Here is a 21,517-nt window from a genome sequence, read left to right on the forward strand (position 1 = left end):
ATTCACTCTGAGATGGGAAGCCATTGCAATGTTTTGAGCAGAGGCTTGATCTAATTTCTATTGTAACAGCAAATGTCTGGCTTCTTGGTAGAGAATAAATCATAAAGGTGCAATGGTGGAAGAGGGGAAGTCAGTGAGCAGTCTGCTGTGATCCAGGAGAGAGATGATGGAGGCATTGACCAGGGTTGTAGGATTTTGTTTATAGTTTGAAAGCTGATTTGACAGGATTTGCTGGTAAATTGAATGTGGGACATGAGAGAGAGGAGTCAAAAATGATTCCGAGGTTTCCAAGCTGAGCAAATGAAGGATAGATTTGCCAGAATAGCTAAGGCACAGAAGACCCTTCGGTGGTTGACTGACCATCTATTTCATGTTAATGCAGAAGTGTGACTGGATTCAGGTCTCAGACTATACAGGACACCTCAGTGGATGGTGGGGGGTGGGGATGGGTGAGGAGGAAAAAAGACATTGATCTTGGTTATATGACTTGAGGTTTGTACCTGTTCATTAGTATGAACGCACTGGTTTTATAATGTCTGGTTCACTGGTAAGTTTGTACCTAGGGGAAACAAAGAAAAACATTCATGACTTCGGCCAATAATAGTGGAGCATCCATTTGGATATTTGGTACAGGATTGTGCAACATGGGAAACCATAGAATGTAATCCATGGGCTTCTTGGATAAACAGAAACCTCCATTTTCAGGGTCTTCATCAAATTCCATTGCAAGCTTTTAAATAGTTCAATGCCTGGGAGGCTTCCAACATTAATATACTGTATCATGTGGACAGAAGAGAGTTTCTGTCACATAATAGGCATTTCTAAGTTGCTAAGTAACGATTTCCAAAGGAGAACCCAGAATTAAAGGGAGATCTGTCAGTTACATGGTAGGACAATGACTGGGTCCAGTTTATCTCAACACATACAGGCTTTGTGCTGACATTTCCTGGATTCTGTGTCTAACATTTTACTCTCCTCTATCTTGCATGCTTTCTAAACGTCTGAATATTAAGCTTATTCCTTCAGAATAGAAATCACCTGCCAAGCAGGAGACATAAAAGAGACACAGGTTCTATTCGTGGGTTGGGAAGATCCCCTGGAGAAGGAAATGGCAGCCCACTCTAGCGTTCTTACCTGTAGAATCCCATGGACACAGAAGCCTGGTGGGCTACAGACTACGGGGTCGTAAAGAAACCGACACGACTAAAGCAACTTTGCAGAACCAGCTTTACATTCCATTATATAAGTGTCAACCATCTTCAAAATGTAAGACAGCCTTGAACTCTAAATTCAATTTTCCATCAGTTGCACAATTTGGCACACACCTCTTTGTCCGCCCTGAGTCCCTTCACCTTTCAGCAAACCTTGCTCTGGGGGGATTACTTAGGTCGAAATTCTTTGATTGGGTGTCTAGAGTCCTAACTGCTGCCCAAGTTTGCCTTTTCCAGGTCTTCGGAAGGACAGGACCAAAGTCTTTTAAAATGATAAGACGAGAGTTACAAAAACAACCAAGAAGGTGTGGAAACGTGTCCCGCTGCCAGTTTCATTCATGACCGTTGGTACTTTAAGAGTCAGAAGCTTTAAAAAGGAAACAAACCGAGGCTGTCAGTGAGAGAGTGACAGCGGGCTCCGGAGGTGGAAGATTAAACCTGGGTTTGGGATTAAGAGCAGGAGGCGCGGCCTCCGAGGTTTAACAGAAGGTTCGCTGCCTATGGTTGGCTAAAAAATTGCTGGCTCGGCCCAGTGACTTTTCTCTCGCGTCTACCTGGACATCTGCTGACGGGTCAAGTTTCACTAACGCCTCACATTAATACTAGAGACAAAAACCTAAACTACTAACTCCACACGGAGACAAACCCTTCCCTCTCCCTCCCCACTGTGTCCCTCCTTTTCCCTCATATTTTCTTTCCTTACTGTGTATTTTGAAAAAGTTCTATTTTTCCCTTTACTTCAACACCCTCCTTTCTCTCCCTCTGTCAGCAGATTACCCATTCCACGCACCCACCCCACCCTGACTCCTTTTCATCTTCAGGCGTGAGGCTGGCTCAGTCTGCTCGGGTCCAGCGCGCCCGCCCCATCGCCAATTCTCATGCTCCCCGCCCCCTTTAAGACGCGGGAACCGGTCTGGACCCCGCTGTCCTTCGCCTTCTCAGGCGGGAACTGTCGCATCCCAAGTCTAGCCACTCCAGGGCGGCTCTCGGGCGACAGCTTCTCGGCTCGGGGGCCACTCTGTCGCTCCTTCAGCGCCTCCCCGCGTTCGGTGCGCGCGCGCCTCGGCTTCCCGGGTGGCCGGGTCCCCCGCCCCCTAAAGTCGTCCCTCCCTGGCCGGGCTCCGCCCCCTGCCGCCGCTGCCTGATTGGCCTCCGCCTCCTTGTCCCCACGCTCCTCGGCTCCCCTTCGCCCAATGGGCACCACCACCTGGTCCAAAAATTTCCCCGAGGGGACCCAAAGGCTCTGCAAGCAGCAGCTCCGGCCAGGCGGTGGGGACCGCCGCGAAGGCGCGCGGAGCGCGGAGGGTTCGCGGAGGCGGGAGCGGAGGAGCAAGGAGGAGGAGCAAAGGTGTCGGAGAGAAAAGTTCTGAAAGGAACAGGAAACCTGCCGGAGAGGCGGCGGCTGCGGCTCTCCCGGCGTCCCGGCGGCGCGCGTCGTGGGGTCTCCGGAGCTGCGGCTCCGCTCCTGGCAGCTCTCCCGGCGCAGGTCTATCCCTCTGGCAGTGCCTACCGCCGCCGCCGCCGCCGTTCTGGGCTGCAGGCGGGCGCTCCGTTCCGCCTCTGCCGCTGCGGCTCTCCGGAGAGGGCGGCGCGGGTGCTGAGAAGAGAAGGGGACGTCTTCTTCGGAGCATGAAGCAGCATGTCCGATAAAATGTCCAGCTTCCTCTATATAGGGGACATCGTGTCCCTGTACGCGGAGGGTTCGGTCAACGGTTTCATCAACACGCTGGGGTAAGCCAGGGCTCCGGGCGGGGAGCGCGGGCTGGGGAGCCCTGGCGCTCGGTCCCCTCGGAGCTCATCCCCTTCGCCTGGGGTAGCTGGGCAGGCTCTGTGCCCGCGGACAGCGCGGTGCGCTCGGCTCGCGCGCTCGCAGGAAGCTGCCGGTGGAGGCAGGACTTTCTCAGCAACTTCGTAATCTCGAGCTCAGACGCATCTGAAAAGGAGGAAGTGATTCAGAAGCCCGAACACAGGCCCGACGAAGTCCTCGTTGGCCTCTCCGTGGGTTGTTTTGATTAAAAAAAAAAAAAAAAAATTTTTTTTTTTTTTTTTTTTACCCTTACAGGTGGGGAAAAAAAAAAGAGAAAACAACACAAACAACACGGCTCCTCTCCCCACCTTTGTTCGCTACGACTCTCAAGCCCCTGCCCCTCACGGCCGGGTTTGTAAGAGCAGTCGATAAAAGTCTGTGGCCTTGGACGTGAGACTCGGGCGATGAGGCGAGCGGGAGGAGTGTGGCTTTGCTCTGCGGGAGGAGCTCACTGTCCCCGCTACGCTGAAGTAATTTCCTTTTGGCCGTGCCAGACGGGAACTCGCCCCGCCTCGGGGGCGTCCTGGGGGCTTCTGGGTTCTAGAACTCACACCTGCTTTCTCCCCTCTCCGGGCCTGGGCCCATTGAAATGCTCAGCCTCTCCTGGGACGCAGCCAAGTGCAGGGCTCTTGAGATTGAAGTTGAGATTTTTGAATGGGGGAAGTAGGTATATAAACATAGCCTGTGCTAGCTGGGTAGAGGACTTCCTTGATAACTAGTATTTTCTCTCTGTCCTGATGGTGAATACCAGCCTGTAGTTTTAATGCGCACTGCATTGTCTTTTGATAGGCACGTTTTTGTTGCTGTTGCCGCCTAGTCTCAGTAGCTGGACTCCCCAGTCTTAGAGATTTTAGGCTGAGGAACTGGTGTTTCCACTTATGACTGGTCACTTTTTTTTTTTTTCTGCTGTTAGATTTTAGGGCACACGACTTAACATGCAGCGTCCTTGGACGGTGACTTTGAGCCATGCCATTAACAGGGTGGTGTCTACCCGACAGGGGACATGGGAGTCCCAACTTCCACAGTTTCTGTTACTTGTGCATCTCCTCTAATGAGTGAAAGCAGGGAGGTAGATTTAATGTGGTTCCTTTAAGATCAGTGTTAATTTATTGTGAAACTAAAGCCTGGAAGAAAAAAAAACAGCTGTAACACGTCCTTGGTGCTGAGTTTGTAAATCATAAGCTGCCATTTGTTTCTGGGAGAGTTCACAGTGCAAGGTCAGTGTTTGGGCCCCCAACAACATTTTGCAGATGGACTCTGCTGCACCTCACCCTTCTCCACAGTGGACTCTGTGGAGGTAACATGGTGCTTAAGCTGGAGGGGCCTGGGGTCAAATCTCTGCTTTTCCTATTATGAACCTGATGACCCTGGGCAAGTTGTATAATTGCATCTCAGTTTCCTCACCTCTGAAAATAGGAAAATCGTGGTTACTACCTCATAGGATTGTGCTAAGAAGTGAGTTAACGTAAAGTGTTTAGTATAGCACCAGGCACGGGAGCAATTATATAAAATGTTCGCTATTGTAATTATCACTCCCTTGGTAACTGTGAGCAATAGTGACACTCTTGGACAAAATAATAAAAAGCATTAGGAATAAACTATAAAACCTAGTCAAATTAAAAGTCATGTTTTTGTGTGTCTTATTCAGCAAAAGAGGGCTTCCCTAGTGGCTCAGATGGTAATGAGTCTACCTGCCATGCGGGAGACTCAGGTTGAATCCCTGGGTTGGGAAGATCCTCTGGAGAAGGGAATGGCAACCCACTCCAGTATTCTTGTCTGGAGAATTCCATGGACAGAGGAGTCTGGCCAGCTACAGTCCATGGGGTTTCAAAGAGTCGGACACGGCTGAGCGACTAATACACACTTTCAGCAGAGGAATGTGTTTGATAACTACCTACTTAAGCACTTGTACTGTCTCTCCCGCTCAATTTGGAGGCGGAGAAACGGAGGGGAAGAGAAATGAAGTGACTTACCTACGAAGCAGAGGACATTAATGTAAAAAGCTGGAACTGTAGCCCTGTCCCCAGATTCTCAGCCAAGTGTGTATTTCTTTGGTTACATATTGTTGTCTTTAAGCCTTGAGAGAAAGAAGCTTGACCTTTAATGTAGCATGTATATTTGTAGTCAACATTTCTTGCTGGTGTTGTGGAAGTTGAGTTGCTTTAGAGTGTGTTTGTGCAGTATGATTTTTCTGTTGACAAACGGGTTCTTTTTGAGGTTACTATGACAAGACCTCTCTGTAGCTCAATTCTAAGGTGAGGATGGATCTTTGGGTATGCTGCCACCAGTGAAGCTTGGTGCTTTGATTGAGTGTTCTTTTTCTTTATGGAGTCCATGGAGTAATTGGAATACAACATGGTTCATGGAACTACATTGGCCTGAGAGTTTTAGGAGTTACAAAACTAGCAGGAGCCTATGTGCATGCGACATGAAATGTTCTCTAGGCAAAGTAGCATCATCTACTTTGTTAGTGTAGAAGACAACTGGTAGATATGTTACCTTGCATCTTTTTTTAGGGCCATAAATATCAAAGCAGCATTATAGTTTTTCATTACATTGTTGTAGGATCATAGTAATACACTTTTTCTATCAAAGACAGAGAGCATACTTTAGATTGAATCTCTCTGCTCTTCTATAGTTGGAGGGAGATCTGTTGTCTGAGGGCTATTGCTAACCTTGTTCATATCATTTATTCCCTTTTCATGTCAGCATGTCTTTGTGGAAAATAAAAGTATATGCTTCTCCCACCCCTAGCATATTATAAAAGTGAATGGAAGAGACAGAAAGGAAAGAGCCCCCCCCCCCTTTTTTTAGAAAGTTTGCAGGAAAATCCACATTATGCTTATATTCTGTGGCCCCTGCTGCTGCTGTTGCTGCTAAGTCGCTTCAGTCGTGTCCGACTCTGTGCGACCCCATACACGGCAGCCCACCAGGCTCCTTTGTCCCTGGAGTTCTCCAGGCAAGAACACTGGAATGGGTTGCCATTTCCTCCTCCAATGCATGAAAGTGAAAAGTGAAAGTGAAGTCGCTCAGTCGTGTCCGACTGTTCACGACCTGGTGGACTATAGCCTACTAGGCTCCTCTGTCCATGGGATTTCCCAGGCAAGAGTACTGGAGTGGGGTGCCATTGCCTTCTCCCTTGTGGCCCTGAAGTTTCTTCAAAGGTCTGTGAATTGTTAAAGTGAATCAGAGAGCTTGATTGGAGATGTATTGTATTGGCATTGTATTTAGTTAGCCAGCATAGTTTGTTCCACTGTAATATTAAAACTCAGCGTAAGAGCTAAAAATGAGGCTGAAAGTTTCTGACTTCTGTTTTCATTCTTTATCTATTGGACACTTTTGGTTGTGTGATGGTTTTTCAAGTTCAGCTTAATTATCACAAGATAATTCATAGATTTATTTGTCTGCAGATAAATCGTATCTGATTTTAGTATCTAGTGTGGAAATTTGAGAGGATACACGTTATTATTTGGTTTTTGGGAATTTTTTGCAATAAAGTCATGAATTTTTCAGCTGGAAAAAAAAATTACAGGTTTTCATTCTGTTAGAGTTCAGTAGGCCCTTTTAGAGGCCTTTCCAACTGGAAATGTGGTAAGATTTTTATAGGCTCTGTGACCTAGCTTTTAAGCTCGGTTTCTCAGTCTGAGAAATTAGACTGCTCCTGTTGCAAAGGTTTGCATTTCCCTCCCGCCCACCCACCTCCCCACAATTATCCTTTAACCAGGATTTACCTGATGTTTCTGAATCCTGAGTTGTCACAAAATAAGGTAGAGTATTGTTCTTCCAGCTTGTATTGGTAACAAAGGGGCCTGGTTTATATTTTCTAACTTAATTTTTCATCTACATATCTATTTAGGAAACACTTATATTAAGGAAAACTGTTAAATCCTGTTGGATGAAGATGGTGAATATATTTTAAATAAACAATTTGTTTTGCTACTGTACACTTTAAGGTTATGGTTTTTATTTTTCTTTTAAAAGTGAAGGAGTTTGAGGACATGCTGTACAGTTTCAAATGTGGTATTGCTTTTGTTTTTATTTTAAAATTTTAAAATTGAGGTATAGTTGATTTATAATGTGTTAATTTCTGCTTTACAGCTAAGTGATTCAGTTATGCATGTATATATATATGTATATATATATAGTTTTTAATATTCTTTTCCATTATGGTTTATCATAGGATAGTTCTCTGTCCTATATAGTAGAACCTTGTTGTTTATTCATTCTCTATATAATAGTTTACATCTGCTAACCCCAGCCTCCTGCTTTATCCCTCCCCCAACCCCTCTCCCTTGGCAACCACAAGTCAGTTCTCTATGCCCAAAAGACTGTTTCTGTTCATTTCTGTCACATTTTAGATTTTAGTTTCCACATATAAGTGATATCATATATGGTATTTACCTTTCTCTTTTTTAAAAATATTTTTTGATGTGGACCATCAAAAAAAACTTTGTTGAATTTGTTACAGTGTTGCTTTTGTTTTATGTTTTGGTTTTTTGGCTCTGAGGCATGTTAGATCTTAACTCCCTGACCAGGGATTGAACTGGCACCCCCTGCATTGGAAGGCAGAGTTTTAACCGCTGAATCACCAGGGAAGTCTGTATCTTTCTCTTTTTGATTTCTCTTAGTATGATAATCTCTAGATCCATCTATGTTGCTGCTACTGCTAAGTCATTTCAGTCGTGTCCAACTCTGTGCGACCCCAGAGACGGCAGCCCACCAGGCTCCCCCATCCCTGGGATTCTCCAGGCAAGAACACTGGAGTGGGTTGCCATTTCCTTCTCCAGTGCATGAAAGTGAAAAGTGAAAGGGAAGTTGCTCAGTCGTGTCCGACCCTCAGCGATCCCATGGACTGCAGCCTTCCAGGCTCCTTCATCCATGGGATAAATGGCATTATATAATTCTTTTTTATGGCTGAGTAATATTCCATTGAAGAGGAATTAAAAAGCCTCTTGATGAAAGTGGAAGAGGAGACTGAAAAAGTTGGCTTAAAGCTCAACATTCAGAAAACTAAGTCCATGGCATCGGGTCCCATCACTTCATGGGAAATAGATGGGGAAACAGTGTCAGACTTTATTTTTTTGGGCTCCAAAATCACTGCAGATGGTGATTGCAGCCATGAAATTAAAAGACGCTTACTCCTTGGAAGGAAAGTTATGACCAACCTAGATAGCATATTCAAAAGCAGAGACATTACTTTGCCAACAAAGGTCCGTCTAGTCAAGGCTATGTTTTTTCCAGTGGTCATGTATGGATGTGAAAGTTGGACTGTGAAGAAGGCTGAGTGCTGAAGAACTGATGCTTTTGAACTGTGGTGTTGGAGAAGACTCTTGAGAGTCCCTTGGACTGCAAGGAGATCCAACCAGTCCATTCTAAAGGAGATCAGTCCTGGGTGTTCTTTGGAAGGAATGATGCTAAAGCTGAAACTCCAATACTTTGGCCACCTCATGCGAAGAGTTGACTCATTGGAAAAGACTCTGATGCTGGGAGGGACTGGGGGCAGGAGGAGAAGGAGAAGACAGAGGATGAGATGGCTGGATGGCATCACTGACTCGATGGACATGAGTTTGGGTGAACTCCAGGAATTGGTGATGGACAGGGAGGCCTGGCATGCTGCAATTCACGGGGTTGCAAGAGTTGGACACAACTGAGCGACTGAACTGAACTGAATATTCCATTGTATCTATGTACCACGTCTTCTTTATCAGTCCATCTATTGTTGGACATTTAGGTTGTTGCCATGTCTTGGCTATTGTGAATAGTGCTGCTATGAACATAGCTCATATATCTTTTTGAAATATATTTCGGTCTAGATATGTGCCCAGGGGTGGGATTGCTGGATCACATGGTAATTTTTAGTTTTCTGAGGAACCTCCATACTGTTTTCCATATTGGCTGTACCAGCTTACATTCCCAACAGTGTAGGAGGGTTCCCTTTCCTCCACATCTTCTCCAGCATTTGTGATTTGTAGAGTTTTTGAGGATGGTGATTTTATTTGCACTAAATGCAGTGTTAATTGTCTCTTTCCCCTTCCTCTATTTTTTTTTATATTGAGATTTACTTCACTAGTCGTTGATACTTGTTTTTTTTTAAAATTTTTGTTTTATGTTGGAGCCTAGTTGATTAATAATGTTGTGTTTCAGATGTACAGCAAAGTGATTTAGTTATACCTGTACATTTATCATTTTTTTTCCAAATTCTTTTCCCATTTTAGGTTATTGCAGGATATTGAGCAGTGTTCCCTGTACTGTACAAGGAACTGTATATCCTTGTTGGTTATCCATTTTATATAGAGTAGTGTGTGTATGTCAATCCCAAACTCCCAGTGTGTCCCTCCCTCCCTTTCCTCCTGGTAACCATAAATTCATTCTCTAAGTAGGTGAGTCTGTTTCTGTTTTGTAAATAAGTGTATTGCTATCATTTTTTTTAGACTTCACATGTAAATGATATTGTGATACTTGGTTTTCTATTTCTGAATTACTTTACTTAGTATGATAATCTCCAAGCCCATCCATGTTGCTGCAGATGGCAGTATTTCATTCTTTTTAATGGCTGAATAATATACCGTCGTTTGTATGTACCACATTTTCTTTATCCATTCTTCTTTCACTGGACATTTAGGTTGCTTCCATGTCTTGGCTATTGTAAATAATGCTGCATTGAACATTGTTGTGAATGTACCATTTCAAACCATGTTTTTCTCCAGGTATGTGCTCAGGAGTAGGATTGCTGGATCATATGGTAGCTCCATTTTTGTTTTTTTAAGGAAACTCCATATGGCTCTCCATAGTGAATACACCAATTTTTATTCCCACCTACAGTGTAGGAGAGTTCCCATCTCTGCACATTCTCTCCAGCATTTATTGTTTGTAGGTTTTTTTGATGTTTGCCAGTCTGAGTGGTGTGAAGTGGTATCTCGTGGTAGTTTTGATTTGTATTTCTCTAATAATTAGTGATTTTAGTCCCTGGTGGCTCAGATGGTAAAAGCATCTGCTTACAATGCGGGAGACCTGGGTTTGATCCCTGTGTTGGGAAGATCCCTTGGAGAAGGAAATGGCAACCCACTCCAGTACTCTTGCCTGGAAAATCCCATGGACAGAGGAGCCTGGTAGGCTACAGTCTGTGGGGTTACAAAGAGTCGGACACGACTGAGTGACTTCACTAGTATCTTTTCATGTGCCTCTTGGCCATCTGTAGGTCTTCTTTGGGGAAATATCTACTTAGGTCTCCTGCCCATTTTTTGATTGGGTTGTTTGTTTTTTGGATATTGAGCCGCTTGGCCTCCTTGTAAATTTTGGAGCCTGATTCTTGTCGGTCACATCATTTGCAAATATTTTCTCCCATTCTGTGGGCTGTCATTTTGTTTTGCCTATGGTTTCGTTTGCTGTGCAAAAGCTTTTGAGTTAATAAGGTCCCATTTGTTTATTTTTGCTTTTATTTCCATTACTCTAGGAAATGGCTCAAAAAAGATATTGCTGCGATTTATGTCAAAGAGTTTTCTTTGTTTTCCACTAAAGTTTTATGATATCTGGTCTTACATTTAGGTCTTTAATCAGTTTTGAATTTATTTTTGTGTATGGTGTTAATTCAGCCTAGTTGGAAGTCCTAGCCTTGACACTTCTGACATTAGGTATTTTGGGTACATCACCTTGATCAACGGTCTGATACCACACTGTGGGAGTGAGCATGCCAGAATTCCCAGGATGGGTGGGGCAGTAGAATCAGTGAAAAGTATGCCGTTGTTTAATTGTTCTGCTCGTAGTTCAGAGTTCAGTGAATGACAAGTGTGTGTGATCATGTATGTCTGTATACATATATTTAAGTGATTATTGCCTTTGGTTTGAGGGTTCTTCTCAGGACCTACCAAGAATCAACACCAGCTTGTTAAGGTTTGAGAAAACGCTCAGGTGATCACCCATTGAAGCAGTGACTGCCAAGTATCATAATAGTTGTTTAGCCAGAGTGGCTAAAGATCAGGACTCTTATTTTTAGTTCATGTTTGATTTTGCTCAGTTCAGTGAATTTTGTTTCCATGTTCAATGATGGATATCAGGTAGGGGAATGGTGGGTCACAGAATTTATAATTCTGACTTAATCCCTCAGATAAATGAACAAGACTGTGTAAAGTCCTATGTTTATTTTTCCCAATTATAGTCCCTTGCACTTCCCTTTCTGATCTTTTTTTCTGCTTAAAGTTTTTAATATTTAAATGTTTGCAAATTTGACTGTTAATTTTTTCTTCTTTTACTTATTTAATTTTTCTGTTCTTATCATAGTTTAGAAAATCTTCCCCTTAATAGGACTGTTTAATCAGTAGAGACTCAGATGAAACAAGGAATGGTTACAGCTGACATATATTTGCATTAATTTGTAATTTATCTTTAGTCTCTTCTAGATAAAACTCTTCCAAGTAACAGCCATTATTTTCTGCTATAACTAGGTGTATAAATTTAGCTCTGTTTTGGCTACAGCATTTGTTACTATGATAAAAGTATCTAAAAATCCATTGGATATTTGCATGTGTCTTTAAAGAGGAGGAAGAAGACAGTATAATCTTGAATACTGAGTTGTTTTGGAAAGTGTGAGGGTTAGTAGTGTCATGTTATGGAACTTGAAATTAGACGGAGCACAAAGACAGCTTCTGAAGTGGTGAACATAAAGTCTATTTTAAGCTGAAAGGTCGACCATTTCTTTAACTTTGAAGTCATTCCATAAACAACAGGGTAGCTTTTAGACCCTCTCCGGTGGAGAGCTCAGTCAGGTAAACAACCATGCTTCCTTAAGCGCCTTGACTTTGGGAGAAGAGAATTCAAAGGCAAATGATTGCCCTCATTCTTTATTTAACAGAGCTTTTTTGCTTAAAACATTTATTATTATTATTATTATTATTTTTTGCACAGGTAGTGCTTTTCACAATCATGTTTTCCCTTTGGAACTCCACATATAGATAGAATACTTTAAAAGTTAAATTCAAATTTTTAAAACAAATTCCGGACACAAGGTGTAGCTTCATATATAAATATAAAGGAAGTAACAGTGGACTTCTATGACAAATTTCTAGCATAACAAGTGATTGAATTTTACTCCTTTTGTTTACGTCAGAACTTGGTAATAAATCACCAGATAGTAATCAGAGAAGTGAAATTTTAATGGTCATTCATCCATTCATTTATTTAATGAGTAAAATTGATTATGTTTTTCAAATGCACAGTGGTTTTCCACTCTCATGCAGATTTGGGTGGGAATGTTTTTAATATATGCTTTAGAAAACCATAATTCTGATGTAAAAATATAGAAAAAAATATTCACGAAAATAGTGAAAGTGAAGACCTTTCAGCATGTTTTTTCACAGTGGTGACACTGTATCATGGATGGGTGCATGAGTTTCATTTTTATTTTCATTCTTAGGTCTCCTCTGTTTCCCAGATTGTACATATGTTTCTTTAATTAGACATTTCTTACTGTTACAGTCAGCACAGTTAACTAAAATGAAAATAATGTTTTTGAGGATCTTCAGTTTCTTAGTACTGTTCATCAACAATGTTTATTTTAAAAAGCATAAAGAAAGCATTTTCCTGGTCATTGTCAGTAGACAAAAACCACAAACCGGGAACTACATGTTGCTAAAATATATAGGTCATATGTTTACCATAAAGTTTTTTGTTCCTAGTTATTTATTGTTGGTATTTTAAAATGTATTATGGAAAAATGCTTGGCCAGTAATGCCGATCCTTTATAAATGGTTGATTTAACTTTTGCTTCCCTTGTGGCTCAGATGGTAAAGAATCTGCCTGCAATGTAGGAGACCTGGGTTCGATCCCTGGGTTGGGAAGATCCCCTGGAGAAGGGAATGGCTACCCACTCCTGTATTCTTGCCTGGAGAATTGCATGAACACAGGAGCCTGGCAGGCAACAGTCCATGGGATCACAAAGAGTTGGACAGGACTGAGTGACTAACACTAACTTGTGCAGTAAATATATAGTCTGTTTTATTTTCGAAGTCTGTTTACACATGTAAGAAGTATGCCCTTCAGCATGACTGACTATCATTTTAATAATCTTAGTACCCACTATGGAACTTTTATTGTCTGTCAGTTTCTATTGGTATTATTTAGTGAGGGCTCTGTGTGTGTATGTGATTGAAATCATTTGATTAATTGTTTTTATTGAATATCTTTGAAATGGATGGATTAGCCCTTTCAAAATTCAAATCAATGATTGGTTAATAATAGCAATTTTATAGTTTATTCTGACACAAACCTACAGAACTCCAGCCCTGAATTAAGAATAAATTATCTGTTTATTCAGAAAAATTTAATCATAAAATTGAAAATGTGTCCCCAGCATGATCAAGTTTATGGACTGTTCTTGGTGATGTGGTTTATGGTGGAGGATGCTGCAGATGAATCACTGGTTCATTAGACACATAGTTAACAAACCCCGACTATGTGTTAGGGATCCAGCATGAAGAGATGCCAGATATTGTGCTATTTTAATTATTATCTCAGAAATTCAAACTTCCTCTGATAATTTGTAGTATGACATTTGACTAGGATCTATGGGAGTCTAAGGGCATTTGACACCTTTGCCCTCAGAGTTGTAAATGCCACAAGATCAGGAACTGACTCTGACTTTTAATCCTTGTATGCTCAGCAGCTCACATAATTCCTGCTACCTAGTAGGCATTTAATAAATATTTGTGAAATCAATGTAGTCATTATTTAGTCATGGAGATAAGATTGGTATTGAATAACTACAACATAAAGCAGTTCTTTTCAAATGAAGATGATTAAAAACAGAGATCACAGTGAAACCAAAGCGGATTCTTTGAGTAGTATGATCCGAAGAGGGTTCAAAGAGGAAGTGTATTTAGCTGAACTTTGTGGGATCATTAAGATGAATATTTGTCTCAAACCTGTGTCCATAATTTGATCATGTATGTGGAGCCCTATACCAAGGTCACAGTGTGGATCCCTGTACCAAGATCACAGAATAAAAATCTCTGTAACTGACCAAGGCCCATAGCAACTGTGGCATGAGCCTCTGGATCTAAATTGGCCAGTTCCTTGCCTGGTGATTGAACCCGGGCCGCAGTGGTGGGAGTGCTGAATCCTAACCACTAGACCCGACAATATATTCTTGGTACTTTTCTCTTTTTTATTTATTCAAAAAATTAGTGAAATTTTACTGTTCATATTAATAGCTCCAAAAAAGGAAGCAAAAATTTAATATTATTGAGATGTGCAAAGATTGAAGAAATATCCTAAGAACATATTTTATGCTTATTTATTGAATGTAAGAGCTTTAAGTTTGATTCAGGCCCTCTGAATTTGTCATGTGCTGAGACATGTTTGGAGAAGGAAATGGCAACCCACTCCAGTGTTCTTGCCTGGAGAATCCCAGGGACGGGGGAGCCTGGTGGGCTGCCGTCTATGGGGTCACACAGAGTTGGACACGACTGAAGTGACTTAGCAGCAGCAGAGACATGTTTACTGAGTTTACTCAGTTTTCTGAGACAATAGATAAAGGGGGCAGGATATAAAGCCCATAAACTTGGCAATTATTTGGGGGAATTTTTATAGTATTTCCAGCTTCTTTGAATATTCTGTTTTCATTCCTTTCCCCCTTATTTCTCCTCATCCCAGTGTTTCATCATTTTTCTTCCTTAATCATAGATTTCAGTTGACTTCTAGATTCCTGGAAGCTTTGCTAATAAAGAAAACTTTCCATCTAAAATAGTTATAATTTTTTTTGTTTGTTTCATAGTGCCTGAGACTGTTCAACACATGCACAAATGTACAGGCGCACGTGCGCATGCGTGCACACACACACACACACACACACGCACACACTCCACTTTGCATAGAGTACTGGTATCTGTGGAGCCCACTCTGCCCTCATTTCCTTTTGGTGTTTAACAAGCAATAGAGGCCATAGATAGATTCCCATGATGTCCAGGAAAGGCTTAGGAAGTGAACAAAGCATAATCTAAATTCATATCTAAATTCTTAGAATTCAAGCATGTGTTATTAAGATTCTATCTAAAGTGTTTGAGTCATTGTTAAAATATCATCAGAAAAATCTCTTTGTGAAAATTGCAAATTGCTGGACTCTATTATGTATTTGTTATACAGAAAAACTCCTCAGTGGAATCTTAGAACAAACTTTTATGTTTGTAATTAAATAATTCCTAGATGTCTAGCTCTCTAAGATCTGTGGTAATGACTGATTATGAAATAGCCACTAGGAGCAGACACTACTACTCTCCACATATTATCTCCTATTGAAAAGAGGATTCTTCAAATTGTGTAAAGAACTTATGGATTATCAGAGCTAAATATAACATATCAAACAAACAAAAACCCAACCAAAAACGAAACTGGATTAAAAAAATTGTTGATTAACTTTTCCAGTGGCAAATCAAAGTGTATTATTTATAAAAATTAGAGAATGTTAAGTGCCCTCCAACTTACGTTTAGTTAAATTATTTGCAAGCCTTATATTGTATTGTTTTGGAACTCCTGAAAAGCTGCCTGTAGGTATCTCTTGTTATTCTTTTTTTAAATAAAATATTTATTTATTGCTGCATTGGGTCTTCATTGCTGTGTGTAGGCTTTCTCTAGTTGCAGCAAGTGGGGGGCTATTTATTCTCTAGTTGTGGTGCACGGGCTTCTGGTGCAGGCTTCAGTAGTTGTGGCTCTTGGATTCTGCAGCACAGGCTTAATGGTTGCAGTGCATGGGCTTTGTTGCTCTGCAGCTTGTGGGATCTTCTCAGACCAGAGATTGAACCCTAGTCTCCTGCATTGGCAGGTGGATTCTTTATCACTGAGCCATCTAGGAAGCCCCTCTCTTGCTGTTCTTACTATCTGATCACAAAAGCTCAAAAGATTTGGAAAGCAAAAGGTACTTGCATATCTATGCCCATATGGGTAAAGCTTGAGAACTGAATATTAGAAGTAAAGTTCCATTGTTAGTAAGGAATAGAAACCATCTTTGGCTAGCTTAAGCAAAGAAGGGAATTTATGAGTACAAGGATCCTGGAGGAGCTCCAGGAAATTGAATGATGAGCTCAACAAGTGAACATCAAGAAAGGCAGAAACTCAGAGCTGCTGTGGGTATCTCGGTAGCAGAACCTTCTGTCTGGTCCTGCCATTTACAGGACTAGAATACAGCAATTCCTATACCCTTTATCTTCTTACCATTCAAAATGCAGAGTGATAGAATTTGGCTCCACTTGGATTAATCACTTATGTCCATGAAGAAAAGTCACAAGGCCGGATCTGATTATCAGGGAAATCCCTGTTAGGGGGCTCTTATTTCTGCCTGCTTCCAGGGTGGTATGGTATGGCAGGAAGAGAGCGCGGAGGACCTGAGTGAACTGAGATCTCATCACTTAGTAGGTAACTGAATAGTAACTTCTCAGCACCTTTTAAAATTATGGTCCTATTCATAAAATAAAATGTACTGTCTTATTTCTTTATTTTTTAATATTTATTTCTTTGTGCTGTGTCTTAGTTGTGGCACTCGCAATCTTCTCTCTGGGTTGTGGCGTGCAGTATTGAATCTGGGCCATCTGCATTGGGAGTGCAGACTCTTAGCTACTGGACCACCAGGGAAGTCCCCCATCTTACTCATCTTTAGGTGTAAAGTTCAGTGGCGTTAAATGCATTCACAATATTGGGCAACCATCACCATTATCCATTTTCAGTACTTTTTCATCATCTCAAAGAGAAACTCTTCACTCTTTTGAAAATAACTTCCCATCTCCCTCACCAGGCAACCCCCACCCTCACCCCACACACACTTTGGTGCGGTCCTTTTGCCTTTGGCTTATTTTACTTAGCATAATGCTTTCAAGAATCATCCATATTGTAGCATGTGTCAGGACTCTATGCCTTTTTATTGCTGAATAGTATATTATGATGAGGATACAGCCCATTGTGCTTACTCATTCATCAGTTGATTATCATTTGTGTGGCTCCTCCCTTTTGACTATTATGAGGAATGCTACAGTGAATATTTGCATGTAAGGTTCTCTGTGGACATATTCTTAATTCCTTTGGGTATACACCTAAGGAGGGGAATTGCCTGGTCACACGGTACTGTGTTTAACATTTTGCCTCAGCCTTTCCTGTTCTCTTTATCTTGCTTTACCTTTTTCTTTCATACCTTCTTATTACACACAATATAATTTACTATTTCTTGTGTTCAGTGTTTATCACCTGTCTGCCCCTGGTAGAATGTAAGCTCTTTGAAGGCCGAGATCTTTTGTTTTGTCACTGAGTATCTTAAGTGCTTGACTCCATAAATATTTGTTGAATGAATACATGTTGAATTAGGATATGAACATTCCCGAATCTCCAAGTAGATGTTAACATCAGCCCTGCTCTGGGAAAAAAGTCAATTTAATTGTGAAGTCAGCATAATTGTTCTTATTAAATACTTTGAGAATCCATAAGGGTAATTCTTTTAAAATGGATGAAAGTTGTCACTAGATTTGTAGTGCCATTAACTCTTGCTGTACTAGGAACTTTAATAAATCTCTTGGGTCATATCTCTGCACCTCCCTAGCCTAACATGTGATAAAACTTACAGGAAAAAGTAGTGTATATAGCCTTATTTAATGGTTTGAGTGTTATAGATACATTAAAGTTGCTATTTCTGAAAGTTCAGTTTTATTTTTGCACATGAAAAAAGTGAATTTGTAAGCATTTTTGTGAGACTGTTTCTTAATTTCAATCAGCCCTTTTCCTTAGTAGATAATATATAATACATTCAGGGAAATATTTTGTACTTTAACAGCTTTAAGCAAAAAAGTTTAGTTGAAAATAATTTGCTAAAATGAAACCAGAAAGTATTTGGGGAATTTATAATTTTATGTTACTAAATAGAAGAGGGCGTATAACAAGTTGTAATTTTTATTTCTGAAATTTAGGAATAAGTGTCTGGAAAAGGATGGGTACTTAAATGTAGGTTGAGGAGAACAAGTGAATGGTATTTTTGTTCTTCATTACTTAATAATATTCTTTCTGTTGACTCAGTCTGTTATAATGTGCTCTGCCTCAGTCTTATTCCAAAAGACATGTTTGGTCCTTCTCTTTAAGAATTCAAAATTCTCCAGTGTTGTTATTCACTCTTATTCTTGGAATCCTTACTGGTAGCGATGTACAAATGAGAACTTCTTTGAGACCATATTTGCATATAGGACAGAGAAATAAAGGGAAAAATGTAGATGTGTACAAATGATAGAATAATGTAGAAATGTAGAACAAGGTCATTCTGTTCCCTCTAGTCCTAACATGCTGTGATCCCCTGTGATAGATGTTTAAAAATATGATATCTTTAGAAAAGTAATATTGAGATAAAAGGTGAATTAGGAATCCAAAGTAAGTTAATGATTCAAGGACTAGTTATTTGTGTTTGGCTAAAGTGTTCAAGGTCATTACTAATATCAGGGATATAACTACTTAGACATTTGCGTTTCAAGTAGACTTTTGGTTTCAGCCATGTTTGCAAAGAGGGTAATTTTAGTTTGGGTTTGTTAAAATTCACAGGGAAGAATTCACAACACACCTTGTTGTGTTGAAGACTCTACTTGTGGCTAGGAATGGTTAATACTATGACATTTTAAGTCAAATCAAGATTACTTGTCAATGAAAGTGTTAATTATTTAAAACTCTACTGAATGAATCCATTGCCAGGATTATAACAGATGATAAAAGCCCTTTATTTATCTTTCTTCCCTATTTACCTGGCAGGACACGATTTAGTAATTGAGTTCCAATTCTAAATCCATGTCCAGAATGAGCCTCCTTTCCTGGTCAGCACAAATGAAGTCATTGTTATCTGTCATAGTGAAACAAAGTACTTATTTCTGAAGTCTTAGCTGCTATAGAATCTCTCAGGTTCAATGCACGATGCTGGATGCTTGGGGCTGGTGCACTGGGACGACCCAGAGGGATGGTATGGGGAGGGAGGAGGGAGGAGGGTTCAGGATGGGGAACACATGTATACCTGTGGTGGAAAAAAAATTTAAAAAGCAAAAACAAACAAACAAACAAAAAATAATACTTTTACTCTATTTACTATTTTTACATGAATCTTGATCACCAAACTTGATACTTTGGAGAAGAGTTCACATTCTAAATTATCCCATGAATTATTTAATGTTACATAGCCTGAATTATACCAACTTTAGAATTTTTGAACATTATAAAAAAAAAAAAAAGAATCTCTCAGAACTAGCTTTTAAAAACTATCAAACTGCAAGTAGAAAAACATTTTGTTAATTATTGGAGAATCTGAAAAAAATAATTGTTAAAGTAAATTGACAGGTACAGGCTCTGGAGAGTTGATAATTACTTTGGCAACAAGATAGCCATAATTTTATACTATAAACATTTTCGAAAGAATAGATCAACATTCATATTGTACTTTTTTTCAAAATTGAAGTTGTAATACATGCTCAAAGAATTAATATCAACTGCATTACTTAGTTTGAACCATATTTAATTTAGCAAAATGCACAATGATTTTAATTTTTGTATCAGAGTGTGCTAGTTAGTCCCCCAAATTAGTTTTTCACTCTTTCATGCTAATAGAAATATTTGAGTGTGTGGATGCTGAGGATAAAGACCACATTCCTAGCCTCTTCTGTAGCTAGGTATGGCTTCAGACTAGAATTTGTGGTCAGACCCTTATAGGAGATGTTAACTCCCCTCTTCTGAGCCCCCAGCCCACTCCCATTCAGCTGTTTGTAATGTGCGAGGGAAGAAGCCATCTCAAACCATGTGGATGAGGCCAATACTTTAGGAGTAACAGAATATCAAGAAATGAACCTGTTCTCTGGACATCTGCAAATCCTGGCTGTACTGTATTTGAACAGAAGATGAAACAAGATGGGCTGACAAGGGTCAGATCATGTATTCCCCATTAGGCAATGTGTAGCCCTCGATGAACTGTTAAGTGGAAGAATGAAATGATCAGGTTTTGCTCTAGGAAGATCAGACAGTGGTAAAGAGAAGTAGAAGAAAGCTGCAAATGGCAGGCATGGGAGGAACCAGGTGACTCATGAAAGCAGCCTGAACCCAGCAGCTAGAGTGGAGATGTAGGGTAGCTTCTCATCAGAATCGTTGAAGGGACATTATCTTTGTTTAGTGTCTGACTTTAGACCCAAATGCAACTAAAATATTCATTGTTGCATTTGAGGCTTTATTACTTTAAATAATTGAGTATATAGACTTGAAAGGTTTCCCTTCATTGATTCCAGTTGGGTAGAGTGTCATTAAGTAGAACCTTTCCGTGGTTATGGGAGGAGGTACAAGTCTTGTCTGGTACAGTATTTTCATCCTGTAGCCCTGTTTTAGGCATAGGCGTTTTTTTAGTTCCACAGACATCCTGAGTTTCCTCTTAACATAGGGCCTTTTCACATGTTTGTTTCCTCTGTTGGGTTGATTTCCCTCCTTTGTGCGTGCTAAGTCGCTTCTGTCGTGTCCTACTCTTTGCGACCCTGTGGACTGTAGCCCACCAGGCTTCCCTGTCTGTGGGATTCTCCAGGCAAGAATGCTGGAGTGGGTTGCCATGCCCTCCTCCAGAGGATCTTGCCCACCCAGGGATCGAACCCACCTCTCTTGCATCTCCTGCATTGGCAGGCAGATTCTTTACCGTTAGTGCTACCCAGAAAGCCCTTACCTTTCCTTAATTAAAGCCTGTTTATCATTCAGATTTCAGCTCTGTGATGCTTCTGTAGTGAGTTTTTCTGACCTTCCAGACTGTGAACTTTCTTAGCTATGTATATGCTTATACAGTACCACATTCTTTTCCTTCAGAAAGTTTATCCTCATTGTAGTTTTCATTGTACTACTTTTATAGTATTGTTGGATTATCTGTGGTTCTCCCAGGCTTCCCAGGTGGCTCAGTGGTAAAGAGTCTGCCTGCCAATGCAGGAGATGTGGGTTTGATCCCTGGGATGGGACGATCCCCTGGAGAAGGAAATGGCAACCCACTCCAGCATTCAATCCAGTGTCCTCCTGCTTTGGCAGGTGGATTCTTTATCACTAAGCCACCTGGGAAGCTTGGGAGAAACACAGATAGTCCAATTGTTATAAAAGAAGTACAATTAAAACTACAACTGGGTAAACTTGCTGAAGGAAAAAAGTCCCATGGACACAATAGCCTAGCGGGCTGCAGTCCATGGTGTTGTAAGAGTTGGACATGACTGAGTGACTAAATAACAAATGTTTCTCCCACTAGGCTTTAAACTGTGTAAGGGCAGCAACTGTGTTGTTTACAGTTACATCCCCAATGCCTTGCACAGTATCTGTCATATAATAGGTTTTCAAGAAATATATATTGAACAAATGAATAACATTTTAGCATAATGGCTAAGAGGATGAGTTTTTGATCAGATAAACTTGGTTTCAAATTATGTCTTTACTCCTTCTCATGGTATGATGTTTGGAAGTTCCTTAATACCGAAAACCTCAACTTTCTTATCTG

At 40.8% G+C, this 21,517-nt stretch overlaps 1 protein-coding gene across 3 annotated transcripts in view; it reads left to right on the forward strand.

Annotated features, from left to right (window-relative positions):
- Positions 1-2,456: 2,456 nt before the first annotated feature.
- Positions 2,457-21,517, forward strand: part of ITPR2 (inositol 1,4,5-trisphosphate receptor type 2) — a 591,729-nt gene continuing 572,668 nt past the window's right edge. Inside the window, exon 1 of one of the 3 annotated variants that reach the window (XM_024991354.2) lies at positions 2,457-2,942. In XM_024991354.2, the coding sequence (XP_024847122.1) occupies positions 2,851-2,942 (92 nt within the window). In that variant the 5' untranslated portion in view covers positions 2,457-2,850. 3 annotated transcript variants of the gene reach the window in all.

This window comes from Bos taurus, chromosome 5 (genome assembly GCF_002263795.3).
Source record: "Bos taurus isolate L1 Dominette 01449 registration number 42190680 breed Hereford chromosome 5, ARS-UCD2.0, whole genome shotgun sequence".
NCBI lineage: Eukaryota > Metazoa > Chordata > Mammalia > Artiodactyla > Bovidae > Bos > Bos taurus.